At 63.7% G+C, this 24,999-nt stretch overlaps 1 protein-coding gene across 1 annotated transcript in view; it reads left to right on the top strand.

The window, feature by feature from the left end:
* LOC137457709 (hydrocephalus-inducing protein homolog) overlaps window positions 1–23,912 on the top strand; it is a 63,312-nt gene extending 39,400 nt beyond the window's left edge. Inside the window, exons 35-63 of the mRNA XM_068169553.1 lie at window positions 29–193; window positions 684–854; window positions 1,418–1,596; window positions 2,079–2,222; window positions 3,350–3,533; window positions 3,955–4,111; window positions 4,678–4,783; window positions 5,480–6,004; window positions 6,451–6,633; window positions 6,898–7,100; window positions 7,249–7,431; window positions 7,640–7,759; window positions 8,944–9,103; window positions 9,218–9,390; window positions 9,814–10,012; window positions 10,615–10,714; window positions 11,306–11,405; window positions 12,480–12,648; window positions 13,209–13,447; window positions 14,296–14,368; window positions 14,632–14,836; window positions 15,200–15,438; window positions 16,077–16,228; window positions 17,376–17,568; window positions 18,373–18,478; window positions 19,065–19,328; window positions 19,936–20,078; window positions 21,771–21,989; window positions 23,504–23,912. Coding sequence (XP_068025654.1) covers window positions 29–193; window positions 684–854; window positions 1,418–1,596; window positions 2,079–2,222; window positions 3,350–3,533; window positions 3,955–4,111; window positions 4,678–4,783; window positions 5,480–6,004; window positions 6,451–6,633; window positions 6,898–7,100; window positions 7,249–7,431; window positions 7,640–7,759; window positions 8,944–9,103; window positions 9,218–9,390; window positions 9,814–10,012; window positions 10,615–10,714; window positions 11,306–11,405; window positions 12,480–12,648; window positions 13,209–13,447; window positions 14,296–14,368; window positions 14,632–14,836; window positions 15,200–15,438; window positions 16,077–16,228; window positions 17,376–17,568; window positions 18,373–18,478; window positions 19,065–19,328; window positions 19,936–20,078; window positions 21,771–21,989; window positions 23,504–23,662 — 5,213 coding nt within the window. The 3' untranslated portion in view covers window positions 23,663–23,912. The remainder of the gene's footprint in view (window positions 1–28; window positions 194–683; window positions 855–1,417; window positions 1,597–2,078; window positions 2,223–3,349; window positions 3,534–3,954; window positions 4,112–4,677; window positions 4,784–5,479; window positions 6,005–6,450; window positions 6,634–6,897; window positions 7,101–7,248; window positions 7,432–7,639; window positions 7,760–8,943; window positions 9,104–9,217; window positions 9,391–9,813; window positions 10,013–10,614; window positions 10,715–11,305; window positions 11,406–12,479; window positions 12,649–13,208; window positions 13,448–14,295; window positions 14,369–14,631; window positions 14,837–15,199; window positions 15,439–16,076; window positions 16,229–17,375; window positions 17,569–18,372; window positions 18,479–19,064; window positions 19,329–19,935; window positions 20,079–21,770; window positions 21,990–23,503) is intronic.
* Window positions 23,913–24,999: the final 1,087 nt, after the last annotated feature.

Here is a 24,999-nt window from a genome sequence, read left to right as displayed (position 1 = left end):
GCTGACTCTTGTACCTGTGTGTGCACAGCAGAGCATCAGCAAAGCACCACTGGCACCAGGGAGGCCTCAGAAGAGCCGCAGGCCAGCCCAGTCCATAGGGTCCTGGCCCTGGGCAGCGCTGCGTCTGCCGAAGGAGCTGCAGCCCCACAGGGCAGGGGCATCGTGGTCATCGTCCATGGGGCACCCCTGGCAGGTAGCTGAGCTGCAGCCTGGGCTGTGAGGAGGGGGGAAGCAGGGGAGATGTGTCCTGGCGGCCCATGGCGCTGGCTTGAGCGGCTGAGGTGCCGGGAGGTGAGGCACGGCTCTGCCGGGCTGGCCCCAGGCCCTCAGCAGCTGCTGCCAGGGCTGTGGCTCCTCCTGTGCCCAGGCAGCTGGGCTCTCGTTCCCCCCAGGAGGGTGAGCCTGTTCCCGTGGCCGCATGGCCCCACGGTGGCTGCCGTGCTCCACGTTGCCTTGCGGAGCGCTCCCCAGCCCCGAGCTGTGCCCAGCTGCTGCCCGAGGCAAGGGCAAGCAGCCCAGGGCAGGGCAGGGTCCGAGCGGGGGTGGCACAGGGCTGGAAGCGGCAGCCTGGGCGCAGGCTTGAGGTGGGCTGCAGCCCTCAGCTGCGTGGGGGCCTGGCAGAGCCTGTCCCCGGCAAGCCCTGCGGCCGCAGGGGTCCCCAAGCAGCCTCCCTCTCTCTGCAGGCAAGACGTCGGCAGCGGCCGCCCTGGCCAAGCACTACGGCGCCGCCTGCCTGTCCCTGGACGCTGTGGTGAGCGAGGCCGTGGCGGCCGGGAGCAGCGCGGCAGGGCGGCGAGCCCGGGAGCTGTGCAGCGCCGGCAGCCAGCAGAGCCCGCAGCAGCCACAGGATGGCCGTAAGGAGCCAGGCTGGGCCCGGAGCGGCGCTGCGGGAGCCCCCGGCGCTGCGCCTCTGCCGGCTCCAGAGCAGTGGCACGGCCCCGGGGGGCTTGGGGAGCAGGGCTGCGGCACGGAGCAGGGCAGAGCCCTTCCGAGAGCCTCTCTGGGCACTCAGGCTGCAGCCCGAGGGCTCGGGCAGGGGCACTCTGCCTCCTCTGCCCAGCTTCCTTTGCTGGGGCTGGAGCAGCCCCCAGCATCTTCCTCGGAGCTGTTCTCTTGCCTGCTAGCTCCAGCCTGGCCCTTGTGGCCACCAGCTGGGCTCTGCTTGGGCTGCTTTTGCAGTGCTCAGCTGGGAAGCTGCCTGGCCTGCAAGCTGCTGGCAGGAAGAAGGCTCTGGCTCCCTGCTGGGGTTGTCTCCCGTGGAGCTCTTAGCTCCATGGAGATGGGCAGCAGAGGTTGGGCAGTGCATCCAGAGCTCTGTGCCTTGCAAATGCACTGTCCCTGCCAGGGTGCCCACTGCTCTGGAAGGTGCCTGGCTGCTCCCCACAGCAGCCCCCTGAGTCCTCTGTGCCCTCTGCAGGCTCCCTGGGGTGGCGACGCTACTCCAAGGCCAGGCTCAGCCGCAGCCTGAGCCAGCCCAGCCCTGGGGACAGAGGCAGCCAGCACTCCCTCAGCTCACCAGGCCAGGCCAGAGCTGGGGCAGGCCAGAGGAAGATGTCTGTGGTGAGACAGCTTGCAGCAGAGTCCTCAGGCTCCCAGGTGAGGCCTGGCCTGCGCTGGCTGATGCCAGGGCCCTTTCCCTTCCCTTTGGGAGCTGTGTTGCCTGGGGCAGGGCTGAAGGAGGATCAAATGCAGCTGCTGAGCCAGCACTGCCAGCTCAGCACTGCACCCTGTCCCGCAGCACCCCATCTCTGTGGCTTTGCAGTGCCTCAGGGGTGGGGACTGCAGCACTGCCCTGGGCAGCTGAAGGTCAGGCTGGCCCAGCAGGACCCTTCCTGGCCCCACGCTGCCTGGGCCTGAGCTCCTGCTTGTCCTTCCTGTGCTGTGGGCTGCTGCCAGCGCTGGGGGCTGCTGCTCAAGGGCTGTGCTCTGCAGGCTTGTCCCCTGCAGCCTCTGGCCCACGCTTGCCTTGGAGTTTCTTGCTAGTGAGAGCTCCAAGGCCAGCAGCTGGGATGGCTCAGGGGGTTCCCAGGGGGCTTTCTGCTCTGGGGATGTTCAGTGTGCTGCTGTTCAACCCCCAGGGCTCCTCTGGCTCTCCTCTGGTCTCGGCGCCTCCGGCACAGCTGCGGCTCAGCCCCAGGGGCAGCGGCGTGGCAGAGCTGGGCCTGGGGAGCTGTGTGCTGCCCCAGGAGCTGCTGGTGGCCATCCTCTCCGAGAGGCTGCAGGTGCGTGGCCAGGGGGGGAAGGAGAGCTTCCTGCTGGAGAGGGCTGGGAGAGGAGGAGGAGTCCTGCTGTTGGAGGGCTCCTGGGCTCAGTACATTTGGGGATGACACCCAGCTGGGGGCAGGAGTTGATCTGCTGGAGGGCAGAGAGGCTCTGCAGAGGGACCTGGACAGGCTGGGCAGATGGGCAGAGTCCAAGGGCAGGAGATTGAACACATCCAAGTGCCAGGTGCTGCACAGTGGCCACAGCAACCCCAGGCAGTGCTACAGGCTGGGGTCAGAGTGGCTGAGAGCAGCCAGGCAGAGAGGGACCTGGGGGTGCTGGTTGATGGTAGGCTGAACATGAGCCTGCAGTGTGCCCAGGAGGCCAAGAGGGCCAAGGGCATCCTGGCCTTCATCAGGAAGAGTGTGGCCAGCAGGAGCAGGGAGGTCATTCTGCCCCTGTACACTGCACTGGTTAGGCCACACCTTGAGTCCTGTGTCCAGTTCTGGGCTCCTCAGGTTAGGAAGGAGGTTGAGTTGCTGGAAGGTGTCCAGAGAAGGGCAAGAAAGCTGGGGAGGGGTCTGGAACACAGCCCTGTGAGGAGAGGCTGAGGGAGCTGGGGTTGCTTAGCCTGGAGAAGAGGAGGCTCAGGGGAGACCTTCTTGCTCTCTGCAACTCCCTGAAGGGAGGTTGTAGCCAGATGGGGGTTGGTCTCTTCTCCCAGGCACCCAGCAGCAGAACAAGAGGACACAGTCTCAGGCTGTGCCAGGGGAGGTTCAGGCTGGAGGTTCTCCACAGAGAGAGTGATTGCCCATTGGAATGGGCTGCCCAGGGAGGTGGTGAAGTCCCCATCCCTGGAGCTGTTCAGGAGGAGACTTGATAGGGTGCTGGGTGCCATGGGTTGGTTGATTAGGTGGTGTTGGGTGAGGGGCTGGACGTGATGACCTTGAAGGTCTCTTCCAGCCTGGTCTGTTCTATTCTGCTCTCTTCTCCTTGGGGGAAGCTGCAGATGCCAGCAGCTGGCAGGGCCCTGGGGACAGCTCAGAGCTGGGGACAGCTGCTTGCTGCCCTCTGCCAAGGGGCTTCACCCAGTGGCCCAGAGCTGCAGGCAGGGCACAGCTGATTTTGTCTTGGCCTTTCTCCACAGCTGAGGGACTGCTGCCAGGGAGTGGTGTTTGATGGCCTGCAGAGCCTCTGTGCAGGCAGCACGCTCTCTGCTCTCCTCTGCCTGCTCCAGGCTGTGGGAAACCGACCCCACATCTACTTTGTCAACCTGCTGCAGGACTATGGCTCTTGGCAAGCCAGGCAGGCAGCTGCAGAGGAGCGGGCAGGTGAGGCTCCTCATCTCCCTGCCTCCCAAGGCTTCTCCCCTCAGCCCTCAGCCCTGCCCAGGTGGAGCTGGCTCACAGCACAGCTGGGGAGAGGTGTTTGTAGGAAGCCTTCAGCCTCCTTCCTGCTGCCAGCACAGCAGGGCTGAGGCTGGGAGACTTCTCTCAGGCTGCAGCACTGAAGCTGGGGCCCAAGTGCAGGCTGCTGGGGCTCAGTGTCTGAGCAGCAGCCAGATGTGCCCCACGCTGGGGCCTGAGCCCAGCAAGGCAGAGGAGCTGCCAGCCTGGCGCTAGCTTGGGGCTCTGGAGCTGGGAGCAGGGCTGGGAGCTCCCTGCTAGCTGCCGGCAGGGGGCTGGGCTGGGGCTCCTCTCGGCTCCCCCAGCACAGCTCTGCTGATGCTCTCTCCTCTGACCCCTGCTGCAGGCCGGGAGCAGGAAGCTGCAGCCAGGAGGGAGGAAGCCCTGCTCTGGGAGCTGGGGGAGGAGGAGTTTGCTGCCCTCCCGCAGCAGCAGCAAGCTCAGCTGGAGAGCAGGATCCGGCAGCTCCAGCGGCAGAGGAAGCAGAGGTCTGTAAGCCTTCTGTGGGGAGCTGCCCAGCACAGGCTCCCGGAGAGGTGTCCCTGCTCTGGGGAGCTGGGCTGAGCTCGGGGGGGGTCCGGAGGAGAGCCCCAAAGTGGCGATGCCGAGCGGCACAGGGGTGGTGCCTTCCCCCTGCCTGGCTGCCGGCGGAGGAGAGAGCTTCCTGCTGGGGGCTGAGAACATCTCCTGCTCCTGCTGGTGCCGAGGCCTCGGGCTCAGAGCCTGCTGCAGGCAGCTGGGCTCTGTGCTTGCCTTGCCCTCGCCCTTCGGAGGCTCTCTGAGTTCGTGGCCTCGGTTCCATCCCCTTCAGCCCTCCCTCCCCCAAGCAGGGGGGATGTGCTGTGGGGCTGTGTGAGGCACAGCTGTGTGAGGCCAGAGAGCAGAGGTTTGCCTGGGTCACAGCTGGGCTCCAGCAGGACTCCTGTTTTGCAGGAGGGGAGCTCCTGCAGCCCCTGGGTGCTGTGACTGTGCTCTGGAAGGAGCAGGCTGTGCCCAGGGAGAAGGGCTGAGGAAGCCCAGGGCTGTGGTGGTGACTCTCAAGAGCTCTTTTCCCTTTGCCTCGCTGCAGGCTGCAGCTGGCTAGAGAGCAGCAGGAGCAGCAGCAGCGCTGCAAGGAGGCAGAGGAGCTGGAGCAGCAGGGCAAAGGCAAAGGGAAGAGAAGCCTGGTCAGGCAGGTGGGTGGCTGTGTGAGCAAGAGCCCTGGGCACCTTGCTGCTGAGCTGCAGCACTGCTGAGAGCCCAGCAGCCCCAGGCCCTGCTGGGCAGCCTGCTCCTGCTTGGGGCTGTGCTGGGAGACAGCAGCTGCTGCCTGCTGCTGCTGCTTCCCTGGGGGCTTTGCCACGGCCCTGTGGCTGAGCTGCTCTTCTGGGATCAGGCTGCCTCTGAGTCCTGGCTCCACACAACTGCAGGCATGCCCTGGGAAGGCCTGGATGGCTTTGCTCCAGCGTTTCTCCCTGCCCTGCCTGTGCCCTGCAGCCCTGAGCCAGGTCCCCTCTGGGAAGTGAGGTCTGCTCCTGCCTGTCTGGCAGGAGAGAGCAGCAGGGCCAGCAGCAGGGCCCAGGTGTCTCTTGCCAAAGAGCCAGGGGTGCTGAGCAGCCCAGAAAGGAGCCCCAGGGCCTGCCCAGGAGGAAGGAGGCCTCTGGAGTCCCCTGCTGGGCTTGGAGCAGCTCCTCAGTTGCTGCCTCCTCGTGGGTCTGGCGCCGAGGCCTTGGGTTTCAGTGGAGCTCCAGTGGGTGCCAGCTGCCTTCTGGCCTGGGATTTGTAGAGCACCTAGCACAGGTCTGGGGTGAGGCTTGGGCTGCTCTTGCCAAGATCTTCAGTGTCCTGCAGCTTGGAAATGCTGATGGCTTTCTCCTGCTCCTCCTGCCCAGAGCACAAAGACATCGAGCGGCAGCAGCAAGGAGGCCCCCGGCAGGCAGCAGAGCATCCCCAAGAGGAGGACCGAGAAGGGCTGTGCCCAGGAGTGCTCAGCCTCTGCTGCACCTGGCAGGGAAGAAGAAGAGCAGCAGAGCAAGCTGGGCCTGGCAGACAGCTGCTCAGGGGAGCAGAGCGAGCAGAGCTTGGCCCTGCGGTTCCAGAGCTACGAGGCGTCACGGCAGCATGTGGGTCATCTCTTGTCCTGCTGGGACAGGGTGCAGGGTGTCCCTGCAGAGCCGGGGGTGCTGCAGCCAGCAGGCCAGCAGCAGCCTTCCCCCCGCCTCAGGAGGCAGAAGTCTAGAAAGGAGCTCCAGAAGAGGCTGGGGGAGCGCAAGCTGGCCCAGCTGGAAGGGGAAGGTGCAGCAGGGGCAGGCGGCGGCCAGGCAGTCGGGGTGCCCTGCCTAGACATCGAGGTGCTGAGCTGTGCAGATGTGCTGAGCACCATCCTGGAGAGCAGGAGGCTGCCAAGGCCGGAGCAGGTAGAGCCCCGCGAGGCTCAGCGCCGGAGCCTGCCCCGGGGGGGCCCTGGGGCCTTGTGTCCCAGCGGGTGCCAAGGGCACAGAGCCTTGCCCAGGCTGCTGCTGCTGCCCCACAGCAGCCTTGTGGCTTGGCTGGGGGCAGCCAGGGAGTGCTCTCTGTGCAGGCCTCCTGCCTGCCAGCTGCTCTCCCGGTCTGGAGAGAAAGGTGGTGCCAGGCCAGCTCCAGGGCACTGCTTCCTTCAGCTGAGCCACTCAGAGCAGAGATTCCTCTGCAGGTGCCCCCTGTGGGCCCTGGCCCTGCTCTGGAGCCTGCCCAGCAGCCTGGGCTGGGGGTGGGGCTGTGCTCCACCTCCCTCCATCAGAGCTGGCCAACAGCTGAGTGTCTTTCAGGAGGGGTGAGGATGGAGGTGCCGGGAGCATGACCGAGGTTTGCTCTTCTGCCCTAGGTCCTGGATGAGCTGGGCCTGGGTCCCTCAGGGCCCCCCCTGCCCCCCACTGCTTTCTACTCTGTGGCTCACTACCCAGCCAAGAGAGAGCTGCCTGTGGCAGAGGCCAACCAGCACTTTGTCCTCCTGCCACAAGGTGCCCCAGGGCCAGAAGAGGAGGCTGCTTCTGTGCGCACAGTGAAGGTGCCAGGGCTGGCTGGGGGCAGGGGGGGTGGCAAAGGCTCAGAGTGGAAGGGCAGTGAAGAGGTGCCAGGGCCCCAGGCCTGCAGCCATCCCTTCTGGCTGTCCAGAAGAGACAGAGCTCTGCTCTCTGCCCTGAGCACAGGGCAAGTCTGGGAGGGAGAGAGCCTCCCCTGAGGGGGTGCTGCCCCTGTGCTCTGCTGAGCCCCCCCTGCAGGGCTGGCTCTCAGGGCACATTTCCCTTTGCTCTCTCCCTTTGGGCTGAAGTTCTCAGAGGAGCAGGGAGCCCCAGGCAGAGGCCACTGGAGGGGGGCAAAAGCCTCCAGCAGCCAGGAAGCTGTGAGGAGGAAGCGGAGCTCTGGGGATGGCAGGAGAGCTCTGCGCAGGTCAGCCACGGTAGCCTCCATCCATCCCTCTGAGGAGGGCCGAAGGCCCACGGGCACTGTGCCAGCCCCAGAGAGCTGTGCCAGGTGAGCCGTGGGGGAGGAGGGATCCCTCTGCTTCAGGGCCAGCTTGCCAAGGAGGCTGCTGAGCCCAGCTCCCCCCCAGCAAGTGCCCAGCTCCTCCTGCTCTCCTTTGCTCCTCAGCAGTGCCTGAAGGTTCCTCTTTCCCTGCCAGGAGCAGCAGCTACCGCTGGGTAGTGCCTGCCCAGGGCCAGGTGGTGCTGCAGGTCCACTTCAGCTCGGCGCTGCTGGGCAGCTTTGAGCAGAGGCTGCACTTTGAGCTGCTGGGCACCAAGCGCCCCTACCAGCTGCACTGCAGGGGCAGCTGCCTGTACCCCACCATCAGCCAGGAGCCACGGTAAGGCTGGCCCCTGGGGCCATCCCGCTCTGCTGCCCCTGAGCTCAGAGCTGAGACTCTGCCCCTCAGCCCCTCAGCCCCCCAGCATCTCTTGCTGTGCTTGGAGCTGGGCAGCGCTGCTGCTGCCTCGGCCAGCGCTCAGAGTGGGGGCTCTGGGAGCAGGTGTTGTGCTCAGAGCATCTCACAGCTCCTCACTCCCTGTGCCCAGGGAGGTGTTTCCTCGCTGCAGGCAGAGCAAGGCAGCTGAGGCCATCCTCTCCAAGGAGTATGTGCTGGGCACCAGGGTGTTCCACTTCGGGCCGCTGCTGTGTGGCAAGGCCAGGGAGCGGTAGGTGCTGCCCAGCCCAGCCGTGCTGCTTGCATGCAGGGGGGGTTGAGAAGGGATCTGCAGCACCTTGTGCTCTCAGGAACCTGCTCCCAGGGGCACGATTCAGGGCAGGCCCAGGCAGAGAGCTGGGGCTTTGGTGGCTTTGGAGGAGCACAGCTCTGGCAGCTTGAGCACCTAGCAGGCACAGGAGGCTTGGAGGAGCTGGGGAGGGATGGAGCTGCTCTTCCTGCCTGGGGGCTGCCTTGGTGGCCAGAGCCACATGCTGCCTGCAGCCTGAAGGCAGCTGGGGGTCACTTGTCAGCCCCCATCTCAGCTTCAGCAGCTTTGTGGTGGTACTTCAAGTGCTGGGAGCTCTGTGGGCAGCCTGAAGGGAAGGCTTTCTCTGCTGATGGTTTGTAGAGCCTCCATGACTCTGCAGTGTCAGCAAGCCAGGATGGTTGGAGCTGTCAGCAGGGAACACAGACACCTGCAGAGCAGGAGAAATGGGCTTTCCACTTCCCTGATCCTCACTGCTGGATCAAGTCTGGCCTCAGAGTCTTGTCCCTGGAGCTGCTGCCATCTTCCTGCTCTTCACTTCCCTCTTTCCCTGCTTTCAGGGTTAGGAATGAAGTTTTGTCTGCAGGGGGGCTCTGGAGAGCTGGTGGCATTTGGACCCCCCAGGGAAGTGCAGTTCCAAGTGTTTAAAAGCCAGGAGAGGATTTGGCCAGGCTGAGGAATTGCCCTTTTTGCCCTTTCCTCTCCACACTCTGTCCCAGCCCCGAGCCAAGAGGCATTTGTTAACGCTGGGACTCCTCTTGGGAATCCCCCCCTCAGCCTCAGGCTCAGCCAGGAGCTGGGCCAAGGCAGTCTCCTGGCTGCTGTGGAAGAGAGGAGCTGAGCTCTTTCAAACCTCCTGTCCCAGCCTTTCTGGGAAGCCTGCAGGGAAGGCAAGCCAGCAGAGGAGGGGAGGAATCCAGGTGCCTGCTGTGCTGCTCTTTGTGCAGGCACCTTTGGGGTCCTGGTGTGCAGAAGGCCTCTGGAGGTGGCCTGTGCACAGCTCTGGGATGGAGGCAGCAAGTGTGGGCTGGGCACTGAGGGAAGCTGGGAATGAAGGCAGGCAGCATGCAAAGTGCCCCTGGAGGTGAGGCTTTCTCTGAGGCTGCTTGTTGGAGCTGCCCTGCAGCCTTTGCCCCTTCTGTGGCCAGGTCCAAGGCTGTGCTGCAGGCTGGCAACCGCGAGCAGCTCTCCATCCGCAACGTCAGCCCCTGGGAGGCAGAGGTGCACTTCTCCTGGGAGCGGGGTGGCAGCAGGGGCACCTTCCTCTTGGAGCCTGCCAGCATGAAGCTGCAGCCTCATGAGAAGCAGGTAGGGGCCAGGCAGGTGGGAGCAGCAGCAGCAGCAGCAGCAGCAGAGGCCAGGAGCCGTTGCTCCTGCTCACTGGAGGCTCTTCTGTGTTTCTCTTTGCGGGGCTGGGGCCAGGAGCTGAGCGTCTGGGCCTACCCCACTGCAGTTGGCCTGGTGGAGGACAGCCTCATCTGCCGCATCAAGGACAACCCAGAGCCAGTGGTCTTCCAGCTGTGCTGCCAGGGGGTGCAGGTGAAGCTGGAGGTCAGCCCCAGGCAGCTGCATTTCGCCAGGGTGCTTCTGCACAGGTCAGTCAGGCCAGGGGCGCTGTGCCGGGGGTGGCTCTGCTGCAACTTGCCTTCCCCTCCCCTTGCCGTGTGGCTGCTGAGATGGGAGCCTGGCCAGCAGCCCTCTGGCTGCCAGCACTTGCCAGCCTCTTGCTCAGCCTTCCTTGCTGCCTTGGAGGTGCCAGGGCAGCCCCCAGCGCTGCTGCCCCCGCTGCATTTGCATCTCCCCTGCTGGTGCAGAGGGAGCGGAGGAGCTGCTCTGGCTCTGCCTCCCGTGGCATCCCCTTCTGCCGGCCGGCTCTGCCCCAGGGCCTGGCCTCTGGGGCTTGTGGCAAAGAGCCGAGCCCGAAGGCTGGTTTCAGCGCCGCGGGGAGGGCTGCTGCCGGCGGCAGGGCTGCCGCTGTGCCCCCCAGCAGCTGGCACGGAGCCTTGGTGTCTCTGCAGGGAGCAGAGCAGGATGCTGCTGCTGCGGAACAGCTGCCCCCTGCCGGTGGCCTGGAGGCTCAGCGGGCTGGAGAGCCTCGGCCAGAGCTTCTGGGTGTCGCAGAGCCAGGGCACGGTCGGGCCCCGCTCGGAGCTGGCCGTGCAGCTGTGCTTCAGGGCCAGCAAGCCTCTGAGCGTGGAGAAGAAGATCCGCTTGGAGGTGAGGGCGCAGGGCCCTGCCTGGCAGCGCTGGGCAGAGTGCTCTGGGCCCTGCAGCCTGTGCCTGAAGGCCCAAGGAGGAGCCCTCAGCAGATGCCTTTGTCCCCACCTTGCCTGGGCCCTTAGCAGCAAGAGCCCCTGGCTGGAGGATGCTGCTTGGCAAGCTCTCAGTGCTGAGCAAGGGCTGAAGGGTGGGGGGCAAGAGGCTGGGGCCAGGCTTTGGCAGCAGTGCCCAGCAACAGGCCGAGGGGCAATGGGCAGAAAGCAGAAGCCAGGAGGTTCCAGCATCTGTCTGGTGAGGCTGCTGGAGCCCTGCAGCTGGCTGCCCAGAGAGCTTGTGGAGTCTCCTGCTCAGGCTCTTAAGGCAGAGCAAAGAAATCTCTGCCTGGGTTTTGCTGCCTGTGGTTGAGAGGCTGCCTTGCAGGGAGGCTGCTGTGTGCTGAGAGAGAGAGTTGGGTGTCATTGCCACCTGCTCTGGGACACCTTGTGGGTGCCTCCCAGGGGCTTTACACACAGCTGCTGGAGACAAGAGCTCCTCAGGTGGTGCCTGCCAGAAACACTGAGGAGAAGGACTCCAGCAGGGTTTGTTTCTTGGTGCCTCAGGTTTCAGATGCAGAAAATGTCCAGGGTGTGGTGCAGGTGGAGAACATCCAGGTCCTGGCCGAGGCCTACGAAGTTGCTCTGAACATCACCCTGCCTGAAGGTCAGTGGCTGGCCCCAGAGCAGAGGAGTTCAGATGGATTGCATGGCCTTGGCAAGGGGGGAGGGGAGGGGAGGGGAGTGGGGATGGGAGTGGGGATGGGAGTGGGGATGGGAGGGGATGGGAGTGGGGATGGGAGGGGATGGGAGTGGGGATGGGAGGGGAGGGGACAGCAGTGCAGTCTGGCACGGATCCATGACACAGGCCTCTTGCCAGCTGTGTGGAGTAAAGCCCTGTCAGGCCACACAGAGCTTTGCCTCTCTCATCTCTGGCCCTTGAAGTGTGCCCCTTCCTGTTGGTTTGATGTGGGGGCTTTGGAGCAGCAGGGGTGTGCAGAAGCAGCTGGCAGCTGCTGAGGGCTCAGCACAGCACATCAAGTGGTTGGATCTGTGCTTGGAAGCAGGGAGGTGGAGGCTGAGCTCCTTGGCTGCCAAGCCCTGCAGCTCCTCTCTCAAGAAGAAGAGAAAGGGCAGCAAAGGAGCCAGGGCAAAGTTGCAAGGCTGGCAAGTTGCTGAGCAGGGCTTGGTCCCAGCTGAGATCTCCAAATGTTTGTCTCCTCCCCATTCCCTCCCTCGCTCTGGGGGTGTCCTGCAGGTGCAGAGGGCTGCCTGGACTTTGGAGTCCTGAACGTCCTGGGGAGTGCCAAGCAAGTGCTGACCCTGAGGAACCAAGGGCAGTGCAAGCTTGCATACAGGTTGGTCCAGCTGCCTGCTCTGGGAGTGCCTGGGGCCACCACCTGCCCAGGCCTGCAGTCTGCTGCTCTGCATGGCTGGAGGCTGTTGCCCTGCTGGGGGTGAGCACTGGCACTGTCCTGAGCTCCAGGCTCCAGCCACAGCCCAGTTGCTCACAGCTCAGCAGGCAGCAGAAGGAGAGACCCAGCCCCTGGGCTCTGTGGTGCAGGAAGAAGAGTGTGGCCAGCAGGTCAGGGGACATTCTCCTCTGCCTTTCCTCTGCCCTAGGGAGAGCACATCTGGAGTCCTGGCTCCAGGTCTGGGCTCCCCAGTTCAGGAGAGACTGGGAACTGCTGGGGAGAGTCCAGCAGAGACTAGAGAGATGCTGAGGGGCCTGGAGCAGCTCTGTGAGGAGCAAAGGCTGAGAGCCCTGGGGCTGAGAGCCTGGAGAAGAGCAGCCCCAGAGGGGAGCTGAGCAATGCTCAGCAAGAGCTAAAGGAGCTGTGGGGGGCAAGAGGCTGGGGCCAGGCTCTGCTCAGTGGTGCCCTGGGACAGGACAAGGGGCAGTGGGCACAAAGTGGAGCCCAGGAGGTTGCATGTGAAGAGGAGGAGAAAGTTGTTTGGTGTGAGGGTGCTGGAGGCCTGGAGCAGGCTGCCCAGAGAGGTTGTGGAGTCTGCTGGTGTGGAGAGCTTCCAACCCCCCCTGGGCACTGTGCTGCTGGGCAAGCTGCTGTGGGTGCCCTGCTGGAGCAGGGGCTTGGACTGATGATGCCCAGAGGTCCCTTCCAACCCCTCCATGCTGGGTTCCAGGGTTCTGTGCCCCTGAAGTCGAGGCCAGTCCCTGCTGAGCTCTGTTGCCCTCCTTCCAGGGCCAAGTCCTTTCTCTTCAGGAGACTCTTTAGAGCAGGATGAAAAGCCTGGGGGTGGAGGGCAGCTGGCAGCACTCAGCACTGCCTGGCTCTGCCAGGAGCTGGGGCTGGCCTCTTGCCTTTTGTTGCTTGTCACTGGTGCCATGCCCAGTGCTGGCTGTGCTGCTGGCCCCTGGGCTGCTCACTGCAGAGATCTTCTCCTCCCTTCCTCCTTCCTTCCCTGCCCAGGTTCAGGCTGCGTCCCGCAGGCCCCAGCACCCAGGACCTGGCCTCCCACTTCACTGTGCAGCCCCAGCAGGGCCTGCTGCCTCTCTCTGAGCGCCCTGTCGCTGTCCAGCTGCTCTTCCACCCTCAGAGGGAGCTCAGCATTGAGGACAAAGCCGTGCTGCTGTGCCAGGTGAGCTGCCTGGGGCGGGCAGGGTGAGCACAGCCGGGCTGAGGGGGGCAGGAGGACATGGCTCTGCTGGAAGGAGAGCTTCAGCTGGGGACTCTTCTCTCCTCTGTGCACAGCAAAGGCTTTCAGACAGCAGCTGTGCTCCTTCCTGCCTGCCAGGGCCTGGAGGGGCCAGGAAGAAAGCTGGGGCCAGACTTTTGCCCAGGGCTGATGCTTTGGAAGTAGAAGAGGGAGATTGAGGCTGGAGAGGAGGAGCAGGAGGAAATGTTTGACACTGAGGGGGGAGAGAGCCTGGCCCAGGCTGGGCAGAGAGGGGGTAGCTGCCCCATCCCTGGGAGCATTGCAGGGCAGGCTGTCTGGGGCTCTGGAGCACCTGCTGTGGTGCTGCTCAGCTGAGCAGCTGCTGAGGGCCTGCAGGGAGGTTGAGCAATGACTCTTCCAAGGCCTTCCAGGCTGGGCAGAGAGGCTGGAAATGCAGCTCTGGAGGAGGCCTCCCAAGCAGGGCAGGAGTTGCTGGGCGGCTGGGCTGTGCTGCCAGGACAGAGGCCGCTCTCTGCTTGCAGGTGCTGGAGCCCAGCCTGCGTGCAGGAGGGGAGCCCATGGCCAGCATCCCAGTGAGGCTCTCAGCCAGAGCTGTGCTCAGCCAGTACAGCATCAGCCCTGCGGCGCTGCTCGACTGCGGGGCCATGGCCAGCGGCACCAGGAGAGCCTGCAGCTTCCTGCTGCACAACACAGGCCTCCTGCCCTTCCAGTTCCTCATCTGCAGAGCAGAGCAGGGGGCAGCTGAGCCCACAGAGAAAGGGTGAGAGAAGGCCTGCAGCAGCCTTCCTGCTGGAGGGGGCCCCACAGCAGGGCTGGGCTGTGGCAGGCAGGACACACAACCAGGCTGCGCTGTGCCTCCTGGCCTCGGCTTTGGCTTCCTGGCTCCCAGGCCATTGAGGGGCTGGAGTGTGGCCAGAGCAGGGCAAGAGGGCTGCTGAGGGGCCTGGAGCACATGGGCTGTGAGGAGCAGCTGAGGGAGCTGGGGGAGGGCTTCAGCCTGGAGAAGAGGAGGCTCAGGGGAGCCCTTCTGGCTCTCTCCAACTCCCTGCAGGGAGCTTGGAGCCAGGTGGGGCTTGGTGATTTCTCCCAAGCGACAGGAGAAGAGGAAAAGGCCTCAGGTTGTGCCAGGGGAGGGTTAGGGTGGCCATGAGGAAGAACTTCTTCCCCTGGAAGGTTGTCAAGGCCTGGCCCAGGCTGCCCAGGCCAGTGGTGGAGTCCCTGTCCCTGTCCCTGGAGGGCTTTCAAAGCTGCTGCTGAGGGCCATGGAACAGTGGTGCCCTGGTAGTGCTGGGCTCAGGGCTGGACTGGATGATCTGCAAGGTCCCTTCCAGCCAAGCAAGTCCATCTCCTGTGAGCCCTGGCTTATTGCCTGCCTGTGCAACTGGCTTGTGAGCAGGGTGTAGAAAGAGGCCCCAGGATCCTCCTGGGGATCCTCCTGGCCCTGGGGCTGGAGCCCATCTGTCCATCAGCTGCAGGCACAGGTGGTGCAGGGGGCACGAAGAGCAGGAGGACTTTCCTGCAGGGGGAGGAAGCTTTGGCTTTGCAGGGGGGCAGGAGGAGCTCAGCCTGAGGGATGTTCTCTGCTCTCCCCTCTGGTGCACCCCAAAGGAAGTCCTCCCAGGCCCAGCGGAGGCAGAGCTTGGAGGGAACCTCTGCTGCAGCCAGGCTGAGCTGCAGGCAGGTGAGTGGCTGCTGCTGCCCAGCACAGGCTCCTCCACACTGTGCCCAGGCTGGGGGCTTGTCCCCATGGCGTGGGACACGCTCTGCATGCTGGGCCTGCACCTCTGCTTGGCTTCTTTCTCCCCTCCTGGGCTGTGCTCTGGGCCACGGAGTCCTCCCTGCCTGCCCTGGGCCCAGCTGCAGGCCGAGGCCTGGAGTCCTCCTTGCTGGGAGGCTGAGGGGGAGGCTGTTGGCCATCAGCCTCTGCTGGCTCTCTCTCTGCAGGCTGGCCTCACCCTGGGCATGTTCACTGTGTCCCCTGCCTTTGGCTGCATCCTTGCTGGGGAGCAGCAGCTGGTGAGAGTGGATTGCGCCGCGGGGCCGCCAGGGCCATGCCAGGAGCAGCTGCTCATCGACATCAGCCACAGGGACCCCAGGGACAACCCTCTTGGCATCCCCTACACCCTGCTGGCCGAGTCCTGCCTTCCAGGTAGGTGCTGCCCACAGCTCCCTGGGGCCAGGCTGCTGCTGCTCAGCACCCAACCTCAGTCCTGGCAGAGAGCAGCCAGCCTGAGCCCGAGCTCCCCTCTCAGCCTCCTCGCAGGTTCTTGTCAGCTCCAGCAGTGGGAGAGGCTGGGAGGGCTGCATGGAAGGAGCAGAAGAAAGCCTTTGGTGCTCAGGGTGCCTGAGCTCCCTCCTGACAGGCAGCTCCCCTAGCCAGGGCTGGCTTTGGCAGCTGCCTGGGCAGAAAGGGCTTCTCCAAGGGCGGGAGAGGCCCCCAGGGGGCCCCAGGGGCAGCTCAGCAGGAAGCTTCTCCTTGCTCAGCCCTCCCTCTGCTCTGCTCCGCTCGCAGCCTTCGTGGTCGATGACATCGAGGCCATCTTTGAGGGGCACCAGATCTGCAGCAGCAGCAACCTCTGCCCAGGCCTGCAGAGAGGGCAGGAGCAGCAGGGAGTGTTCCTCACCGACCAGAGGAAGTTCCTCTTCCCTGACGTGCTGGTGGGGCAGCGGGCCACGGCGCGCTTCAGCATCTGCAACAGGAACAGAGTCCCCTGTGATGTGCTGCTCTCCATCAAAGCCAGCCCCAGGAAGGTAGGGACAGGAGGCCTTGGGCACTCTGCAGCCTGCCTGACAGCTGCCCTCTTCCCCAGCCTCATGGCTTCCTCTTGCCCAGGCTAGGCCAGCTCAGCTGACAGCTGGGCTGCATTCAGCGTGTCCCAGGCAAGGCTTTAGCTCAAGGCCCCTGGGTGCTTGGGGGGAGAGCTGGGGCCTTGTGAGCCTCTCCTGGAAGCACAGAGAGAGGAGGAGCTTGCCCTCAACTTTGAGCCAGGGCTCCCAGCAGAGCCTTTTGGGGGGGGCTCAGCCTCTTCTCCCAGGGAGCAAGTGCTGGGACAAGAGGCCATGGCCTCAGGTTGTGCCAGGGGAGGGTTAGGTTGGACACGAGGAGCAATTTCCTCCCCTGGAGGCTTCTCAAGGCCTGGCCCAGGCTGCCCAAGGCATCTGCAGGGGGGTTTCAAAGCTGTGGAGCTGTGGTGCTGAGGGCCATGGTTTGGGCTTGCCCCCTGGCTCAGCACTGCTTGGGGTTACCCCCTGAGATGGAAGGAGCCTGTCCAAGGCAACAGGCAGGGGGCCAGACTGCCTGGGGCTGCTCCTCCTCATCCATGCATGGCTGAGGCAGCAGCACCTGGGGAGGAGCTTCCTCCTAAGCCTCCTCTCTTGGCTCCCCCAAGCTGAAGAGCCGCCCTGGCCAGGTGTTCCAGGTGGATCCTGCCCAGCTGTGTGTGCCCAGCTGCTCCCAGGCCTTTGCCACTGTCACCTTCAGCCCACAGAAGGTGCAGAGGTACCAGTGCACCTTTGAGGCCTGCCTTGATGCTCAGAGAAGGTAAGTCACCTCAGGAGAGCTCGGGAGGGAGCTTCCTGACAGCTTCTGGCTCTTGGAGTGGCCTTGGGCAGAGTGCTTAGCACCCCAGCAGGGAGGGGTTTGGAAGGGACCTCTGGGGCTCAGCCAGCCCAACCCCCCTGCCTGAGCAGGGCACCCACAGCAGCTTGCCCAGGGCCCCAGGGTGCAGGGGGGGTTGGACTCTCTGCAGAGGAGACTCCCCAAGCTCTCTGGGCAGCCTCCCACTCAAGATCCCCTCTGGGGCTGCTCTTCTCCAGGCTCAGCAGCCCCAGGGCTCTCAGCCTCTGCTGCCCACAGGGATGCTGCAGGGAAGTCAGCAGCTGTGGCTCTGAGCTCCAGCACAGCAGGGAAGGCAATGTCCTGCTGCAGCCTGCAGCAGGGACTGTGAGGGCAGTGGGACATTGACCCAGGCTGCCCAGAGAGGTGGGAGCTGCCCCCTGCTCAGCACCACTGCAGCTCAGGTTGGTTGTGGCTCTCAGCAAGCTGCTGGAGCTGCAGCTGTCCCTGCTGCCTGCAGGGGCTTGGGCTGGATGAGCTTCCAAGGTCCCTTCCAAGGCAAAGCATTGCAGGCTTCTGTGAGCCCGAGGAGCCAGCAGGGGGTGGGGGACTCGGGCAGCAGTGGAGCTGTGCAGCTCCAGCTGAGCTGGAGCTTGCCAAGGACAAAGGATTGGCTGCAGTGGCTCTGTGCCCCGAGGCAGCTGCCCTTGCTGCCTCCTTGCTGCTGTGCTGAGGAGGTGATCTGCTGGATCTCCTGGGGGGCACGAAGAGCTCTGGTGCTGAAGGAGCCATTGGCTCCCCTCTGACAGAGCTCAGCTCCTCTGCCCTGGGCCCCCTGTGTGGCCTGGGCCTGCCCTGCCCTGGCCCAGCCCTTGAGTGGCTGAGCTGGGGCCAGGTCCAGCAGCTTGCTGCCCTGAGGAGCAGCTCCTTGGAGATCAGCTCCCTGCTGGGGTCACTGAGTTGTGCCTCTGGCTTGGCCACTTCCTGCCGCTCCGCTCCTGCTGCGGGAGGAGAGGAGCCAGGGGGAGCTGTGTCCTGGGGGCCAGGAGCCCCAGGCAGGGCAAGGGCAGCAGCTGGCCCTGGCCTCCCTGCTGGCCAAGTGAGCAATGGCTCTGCTGCCCCTCTCCTGCAGCCCTGCAGCAGGCAGAGCACAGAGCCTGAGCTTCGAGGTCAGCGGCGAGGGGAAGGTGCCGGAGGTGAGGGTCCTGCGCCCGGCGCGGAGGGACAGGAGAGGGAACCCCCTGCTGCTCTTCAGGAAGCTGCCCCTGGGGGCCTGGGAGAAGCTGCCCCTGGTCCTGCAGAACTCTGGCCCTGTCCCTGCCCAGGTGAGCAGCTGCTGAGGGAACTCTGCTCGGGGAACAAGGCTGCTGCTGGGGAGGAGAGGGCCCAGCGCAGCCGGGGGGGTGGGCAGGTGCCCCACGGCTCTGCAGGTGCCCTTGGAGCCCAAAGGAAAGCCTTGGCTTGTGCTCAGAGCCCCTCTGTGGCAGGAGGACGACCTCCTGAGCCTCTGCTGTGGCAAAGCAGTGGGCAGAGGCCTGTTGCCAGCAGCTGCCTCCAGGAAGGTGCCCTCAGCCCTTCCCTTGTGTCCTCCTCTCCTTGGCCTCGGCTGCTGCTGGCCTTGCCGCTCCTGAGCCAGCCCTGGGGCTTGTGCTGCTTCCTTGCTCCCTGCCTCAGGGAACAGCCTGGGAAGGGGCCTCAGAAAGTCTGCTGGAAGCCCCTGGCTGCCTTCTGCTTGCCAGGAAGGGAGTTCCTCTGAGAGAGGCTTTGGAGGGGCAGGGCTTCCCCAGGCTCCCTTCTCCCCTTTTGGCTGGGCTGGAGGTCATCCTCCAGTCCTGCTGGCACTGGCTTGGCTCTGCTCCTGCTTTACCAGGCTCTGCTGAGCCTCACTTGTGGCTTAGTCCCCTTGTGCTCCTCACTTTGGGCCCTCCTGTCCTGCCTGCTGCTGTTTCCATCAGCTCCCAGGGGCTGTGGAGCCTTGGCTTTGGTCTGGTTTCACTCCAGCCTTGTGCTCAGAGCTGTGTTGGAAGGGGGGCAGCACCCTGGGCTCCCTGTGGTGGGACAGCAGCAGCGTGGGCTCAGGCCCTGGGCCATGCTGTGCCCACCCCAGTGTGCTCCTGCTCTTTTCCCAGGTGCTGCTGGACCTGCTGGATGAGGAGGGAGCTTTCTTCTTGAAAGCCAGGCCCAGCACCAAGTGCCTCTACCAGGCTGTGGGCATGGAGGACTCTGCTGGAGAAGGTGAAGTCCTGGAGCATGAGATGTGCTCACCCCCCCAGGGAGAATTGCTCTCCTGCTGCTGGCTTGGCCAAGCAGCAACCAGCTGCTGGCCCTGGGCTGTGTCCTGGGGCTCTCTGGGCTCTTGCAGAGGGACTCTCTGCAGGGTTGCTTTCCTTCTGGCAAGCTCTGGGAAGTGTTTCTCTTCCTCTGGACATGGGGGCTTGAGTCCTGGGGGGCTGTCAGCACCTCAGTGGAGCATCTGAGCTCTCTGCTGCTGCAGGTGGGGAGTCCCCAGCCTGGCAGGAGGCAGCCCCTGAGCCCACAGCCAGCCAGCCAAAGCCCAAGGCACTCTCTGGGTCAGCTCTGCTGAAGGCAGGAGCTGGCTGGCTGCAGCTTGAGCCAGAGCTGAGTGCTGAGCTGAGCTGAGAGCAAGCAGCAGGGAGATTGCTGCTGGGGTCCCAGCCTTGTGAGCCTGGGAGGAAGGTCTGGGAGCATTGGTGAGGCAGGCTGTGCCTAGAGGCAGCTGGGCTTGGAGCTGGGCTCCCTCTTGTGCAGCATGGCAATGTTTGCAGTGCCTCACCTGTCCCTGCTGTCCATCTCTGTGCAGAGAGGAAGCTCCACACTGCTTCCCTGCTCCTGCAGTGTGGGCAGGCAGCAGAACTGGAGGTGCTCTTCAGAGCCAGCCTGCCCCAACGCCTGGAAGGGAAGCTGCAGCTGGCAGTGCTGGACAACCCTGCTGGGGCCAGCACCATCAGGCTGCTGGGGGCAGGCTGCCAGGAGGACTTCAGCCTGGACAACATCCAGGGGCTGGTGGCAGACAGGGAGGAGGAGAACCTCCCTGAGAGCAGCCTGGAGGAGGACAGCCTGGAGGGTAAGAGGAGAGGCTGCCAGGCCGGAGCAGGGCACAGGAATCTCCAGGGCTGGGCTCAGGCTGTGCCGGCGCAGGGCTGGCCCAGATTTAGCAGCCAGCTGCTGTCCCCTGCTGGAGCCTGCAGAGCAGCCTTGCTTGGCAGCCCCAGGGAAGCTGGCCTGCCCAGGCAGGAGCTTGCAGGCCAGCAGGGAGGGCTCCCAGAGAGCAGCTTTGGGCTGAGGACCTCTGCAAGGAGGCCTGCCAGCCCCCGGGGTGCTGTGCAGAGCACAGCTGATCCTCTGTGTCCTCTGGGGGTGGACTGCTGCTGGCTAAGGAATTGCTCACAGCCAGAGGGCAGTGATCAGCAATGTCCAGATGGAGACTGGGGACGAGGGGTGTCCCTCAGGGCTCCATGCTGGGCCCAGAGCAGCCCTGCAGAGAAGGTGCAGAGGGTGAAAGTCTGCCCAGGAGCTGCCCCCTGAGCTCACAGCCCAGGCCCAGCCACGTCCTGGGCTGCAGGTGCCCGAGGAAGGAAGGCTTGGAGAAGGCAGAGCCCTGAGTGGCTGTGGGGTAAGGGGGCAGCTGGGTCTGCCTGCACACTGAGACCTTTCTCTCTCCCTGCCAACAGCTGCCCCAGGGCACCACATCCAGTTTGGGGCCTGTGCCCTGGGCACCCCCTGCTCCGTGACCTTCAGCCTCACCAACCGCAGCAGGGAGCAGGCCCTGCGCTTCCAGTGGCTGCCTGAGGCCCCCTTCCACTTCTGCCCCCAGGTGAGCCTGGCTGTCTCTGCCCCCCTGCTGCCCACCCCCTGCCTGGCTGTCTCTGCCCCCCTGCTGCCCAGCCCCTGCCTGGCTGTCTCTGCCCCCCTGCTGCCCAGCCCCTGCCTGGCTGTCTCTGCCCCCCTGCTGCCCACCCCCTGCCTGGCTGTCTCTGCCCCCCTGCTGCCCAGCCCCTGCCTGGCTGTCTCTGCCCCCCTGCTGCCCAGCCCCTGCCTGGCTGTCTCTGCCCCCCTGCTGCCCACCCCCTGCCTGGCTGTCTCTGCCCCCCTGCTGCCCAGCCCCTGCCTGGCTGTCTCTGCCCCCCTGCTGCCCACCCCCTGCCTGGCTGTCTCTGCCCCCCTGCTGCCCACCCCCTGCCTGGCTGTCTCTGCCCCCCTGCTGCTCACCCCCTGCCTGGCTGTCTCTGCCCCCCTGCTGCCCACCCCCTGCCTGGCTGTCTCTGCCCCCCTGCTGCCCACCCCCTGCCTGGCTGTCTCTGCCCCCCTGCTGCCCACCCCCTGCCTGGCTGTCTCTGCCCCCCTGCTGCCCAGCCCCTGCCTGGCTGTCTCTGCCCCCCTGCTGCCCAGCCCCTGCCTGGCTGTCTCTGCCCCCCTGCTGCCCACCCCCTGCCTGGCTGTCTCTGCCCCCCTGCTGCCCAGCCCCTGCCTGGCTGTCTCTGCCCCCCTGCTGCCCAGCCCCTGCCTGGCTGTCTCTGCCCCTCTGCTGCCCACCCCCTGCCTGGCTGTCTCTGCCCCCCTGCTGCCCACCCCCTGCCTGGCTGTCTCTGCCCCCCTGCTGCCCACCCCCTGCCTGGCTGTCTCTGCCCCCCTGCTGCCCAGCCCCTGCCTGGCTGTCTCTGCCCCCCTGCTGCCCAGCCCCTGCCTGGCTGTCTCTGCCCCCCTGCTGCCCAGCCCCTGCCTGGCTGTCTCTGCCCCCCTGCTGCCCACCCCCTGCCTGGCTGTCTCTGCCCCTCTGTTGCCCAGCCCCTGCCTGGCTGTCTCTGCCCCCCTGCTGCTCACCCCCTGCCTGGCAGCTTCCCAGGAGCTACTGGGGAGCCACCAGGGAGCAGTGAGAGCTCCTTTCAGTGCCACCCAGGAGATGCCCTCCCTGGTTTGCTGGGGCCAGAAGAGGCTCCATGCTGTGGGAGGTGGCATCCTGTGGTGCTGTTCCTCCCTAGCAAAGCCCAGATGAATACTCAGTCAGATGCAGTTTCACACAGTCCCAGCATGCTGGGGTTGGAAGGGACCTCTGGGCATCATCAGTCCAAGCCCCTGCTCCAGCAGGGCACCCACAGCAGCTTGCCCAGCAGCACAGTGCCCAGGGGGGGTTGGAAGCTCTCCACACCAGCAGACTCCACAACCTCTCTGGGCAGCCTGCTCCAGGCCTCCAGCACCCTCACACCAAACAACTTTCTCCTCCTCTTCACATGGAACCTCCTGGGGTCCAGTCTGTGCCCACTGCTCCTTGTCCTGTCCCTGGGCACCACTGAGCAGAGCCTGGCCCCAGCCTCTTGTGCCCTCCCCTTTAGCTCTTGCTAAGCTTTGAGAGAACCTCTCTGGGGCTGCTCTTCTCCAGGCTCAACAGCCCCAGGGCTTTCAGCCTCTCCTCACAGAGCTGCTCCTGGCACTGCTGCTCCCCACACCCACAGCCTGCCTGGCCTTGGCAGTGATCCCAGGTTGGTCTTGGCTCTCTGCTTCTCCCTAGGTGGGGCACCTGCATGCTGGCTGTGCCAAAGATATTACAGTCACCTTGCAGTCAGCAGTGGAGGTCACCTTCCAGAGGCACCCTGTGAGGTGTCTCCTGTCCAGGATCTGCTTCCAGCTGCCCCCAGAGGAGGTCCCTGACTGGGACGACCGCCTGGGCACCCTCAAGTGGGTGGATACCACCAGGGCCCCAGGTGCCAGCTGGCCTCTCAAGAAGAAGGTGAGAAGCACAGCAGCCAAAGCTCCCTGAGCTGCCCCAAGAGGAGCTGCTGCTGGCAGCAGATCTCCCTCTCTGCTGGCCAAGAGCTGCTCTTCCTCCTGGCAGTGACTCCATCCCTGAGGGGAAGCAGCAGAGTGTGTGAGAGGGGAGGAGGCTGCTGGGGGCTCTGAGGGCTCAGCCAAGGTGGGGAAGTCTCTGACAAGAGAGGCTTTGGCCACAGGCAAAGCCTAAGCCAAGAGCTGAAGTGTTGCAGCCTGTGTTGGATGGGAGCTCACAGTTTTGAACACATTTGCCCAGCCTGCTGCAGCTTGGAAGGGCCCTCTGGAGCTCAGCCAGTCCAAGCCCCTGCTCAAGCAGGGCACCCCCAGCAGCTTGCCCAGCAGCACAGGGGCCAGGGGGGGTGGGGAGCTGTGCAGAGAAGGAGATTGCACAACCCCTCTGGCCAGCCTGCTCCAGGCCTCCAGCACCCTCACCCCAAAGCCTCTTCTCCTCCTGGGTGCCAGTTTGTGCCCATTGCCCTTTGTCTGTCCCTGGGCACCACTGAGCAGAGTCTGGCCCCAGCCCCTTGCCTCCCACCCCCTGCCCTCCACTTGAGCTGTTGGTCAGCACTGAGCAGGTCTCCATTCCCTGGAGGGCAGATCTCTCTCTCTGGTTCAGTGCCTTTGCACTCCCAAGGAGTTCAAGCCCCTGCTGCTTGCTTTGGGGTGCAGAGCAGCAGCAGCAGCACTCTGCTGTGTGTGCTGAGCAGCTCCCTGGCCCCTTGGGGCTGAGCTCTGAGCCTTGTCTGCACCAAGCAGGGCAGCAGAGCTGGCCAGGCCTCTGGAGAAGAGGGCTGATGCTTGGCCTCCACAGGCATCCAGGTCTTTACCAACCCAACCCTCCTCTGCTGTTGGCTGTGGGCTCTCTGCTGGGGGGATCTCAGCAGCAGCTCCTGCTCTGCCTTTCCTGCTTGTCCAACACACTGCTCTTGGCTGCTGCCTCTGCCCCAGCTGCTGAGCCAGTGTCAGACCTGGGCCCCAAAGCTTCTTGCCCAGCAGAGGGACAGCACTCAGAGACTTCCCAAAGGAGTTGGTTCCCAGCCCCCAGTGCCCTTTCCCAGCCCCCAGCAGCGTGGCTGATGCCCCACAGGAGACTTCTCTCTGGGAAATCCTTGCTCCTAGGACAGGAAGGAAAAGGAGCTGCTGGAGCTGCTCCTTCTTGGGCTGCTCCAGCCCCAGAGCTCCAGGAGGGAAACTGACTCCTGCAGGAGAGGCTGCTGGGTTTCTAGGGGCCAGGAAAAGCAAGGTCAGGCCCTGGGAGCCAGGGGCAGTCCCCAGGGCTGTGTTTGCAGCGCTGGTGGCTTTGGCCAGCAGGTGACCCCCAGCCTCCAGCAGTAGGCTCTCCTGCTGCCCTCTCTGGGGGCTGAGGCCTGGGGATGGCCTTGGTGGCCCCTGGGTGTGGCTGCTGCTGGAGGCTGCCTGCTCAGCCTGGCTCTCTGGGCTCTGCTCAGTGGCTCTTCCCTCTTCTCTTGGCAGGTGCTGGAGCCAGAGGCAGAGCCAGCTCACACTGTGCTGGAGGGCAGCAGCCGCGAGGTGCAGCTTCTCCTCAGCGCTGTTGTCACCGGCGCTGAGCTCCAGCTGCCCCCAGAGGAGCTGGGGAAGCCTTCCTCTGCATCCAACCCATTCAGAACATAAGGCTCCTCCTGCTTCAGAGGCAGGTTGGAAACATGGAGCTGAGTCACCAAGGAGTCAAGATCATTTCCCCTCGTACTTTTGACAATTCAATAGTCATTCTGGAGCATGTAATGCCAGCATTTGTCATTCATCACTTTCTGTCAGAGAATGTCTGTCTCTTTTTTTGTCCTTCTTGTTCACTATTTAATTTGTCAGTAGTTTGTGGTGTGGGTTTTTTATGTGATTAAAAAACACTATAATAAATATGACATCAAACAAATCATTCAGAGCTAGCCAAGGATCTGTAACACAGCTCCACATCTCTAGTAGAAAGGAACGTCTCTTTGCTTTCAATACAGGCAAGCCAATCCATTACGAACTGAGACCACACCTAAGCCTCTGCTTCCTTCTCTTCTCCCCAGACTCCATCTGAACAATCAGAGTGCTTTATGCTTGTGTGTGTGCCAGTGCCTATTCAATATGCAAACTAATACAACACTAAAACTCCCGCCATTACCACGTTCAAATCCTCCCTTCACTTGCAAATCAATTTATCTGCCTACAGCTCTGTCCCAGTCTGTAAATAACCCTCCTGCAGCAGACTGCTCCACCTCCAGCCAAAGAATCCAGAGCAAACCCACTTTGCTAAGGGTGTTTAAGTACCAACAGCTAGGATATTATCTTCTTATCACACCCTAGAAAAGGGGGTGAGACAACAAAAGCAGCAGCAGGACGACTGCTCTTGTTCTCGCTTCTACACAACTTACTGCCTTCAACAGCCTGAGCACTCTCTGATGGCTTTCGTTGCTACTTCAGTTCATCACAAAACAGAGGTGTTCAGCCAAATCCTGCTTCCCAGCACACTCAGTATGATTATCCTCAGGCTCCTTTTTCTTCCCACAGTCTGCATATGATTCACATGAAGTATGCAGAATAAATGGGATCTCTTTATATGCACCTAAAGACCCTCTAATGATTTACTGCAGCACTGGCTGTGGAAGGTTGCTGCAGTCTGTAGCTGGAGTCTAAGCAAAGCAGTGTCACTTATCAAAAGGAACTAAGAAGTGCTCCTCTTTAACCCAGCAGTGTGCACCAGGAATGAAGAAGGAAGGGAAAAACAGAAAGAGAAACAATAATGAAAATAAAGAACTAAACCCAAACAAGCCCACAGCAAACCAAACACCCAACCAGCACTTTCAAACATGGCTACTCAGCTTTTGGCTCCCAGTCTGCAGTTCCAAAGCTGCAGCAGTGGGCTGCGTGTTACAGCTGCTGAGCCCACACAAGTCTCAGTGCAGCCAATGGAAATCAGGAGCTTTGAAACTCAGGGCCCTGAATCATGGGATCTAGTTTTAAAC

The sequence above is a fragment of the Melanerpes formicivorus genome, unplaced genomic scaffold (genome assembly GCF_026170545.1).
Source record: "Melanerpes formicivorus ecotype bairdi unplaced genomic scaffold, bMelFor1.0.p_v2 SCAF_193, whole genome shotgun sequence".
NCBI classification, from domain to species: domain Eukaryota; kingdom Metazoa; phylum Chordata; class Aves; order Piciformes; family Picidae; genus Melanerpes; species Melanerpes formicivorus.
The sequence above is the reverse complement of the archived record's forward strand: the minus strand, read 5'-3'. Positions and strand labels throughout refer to the sequence as shown.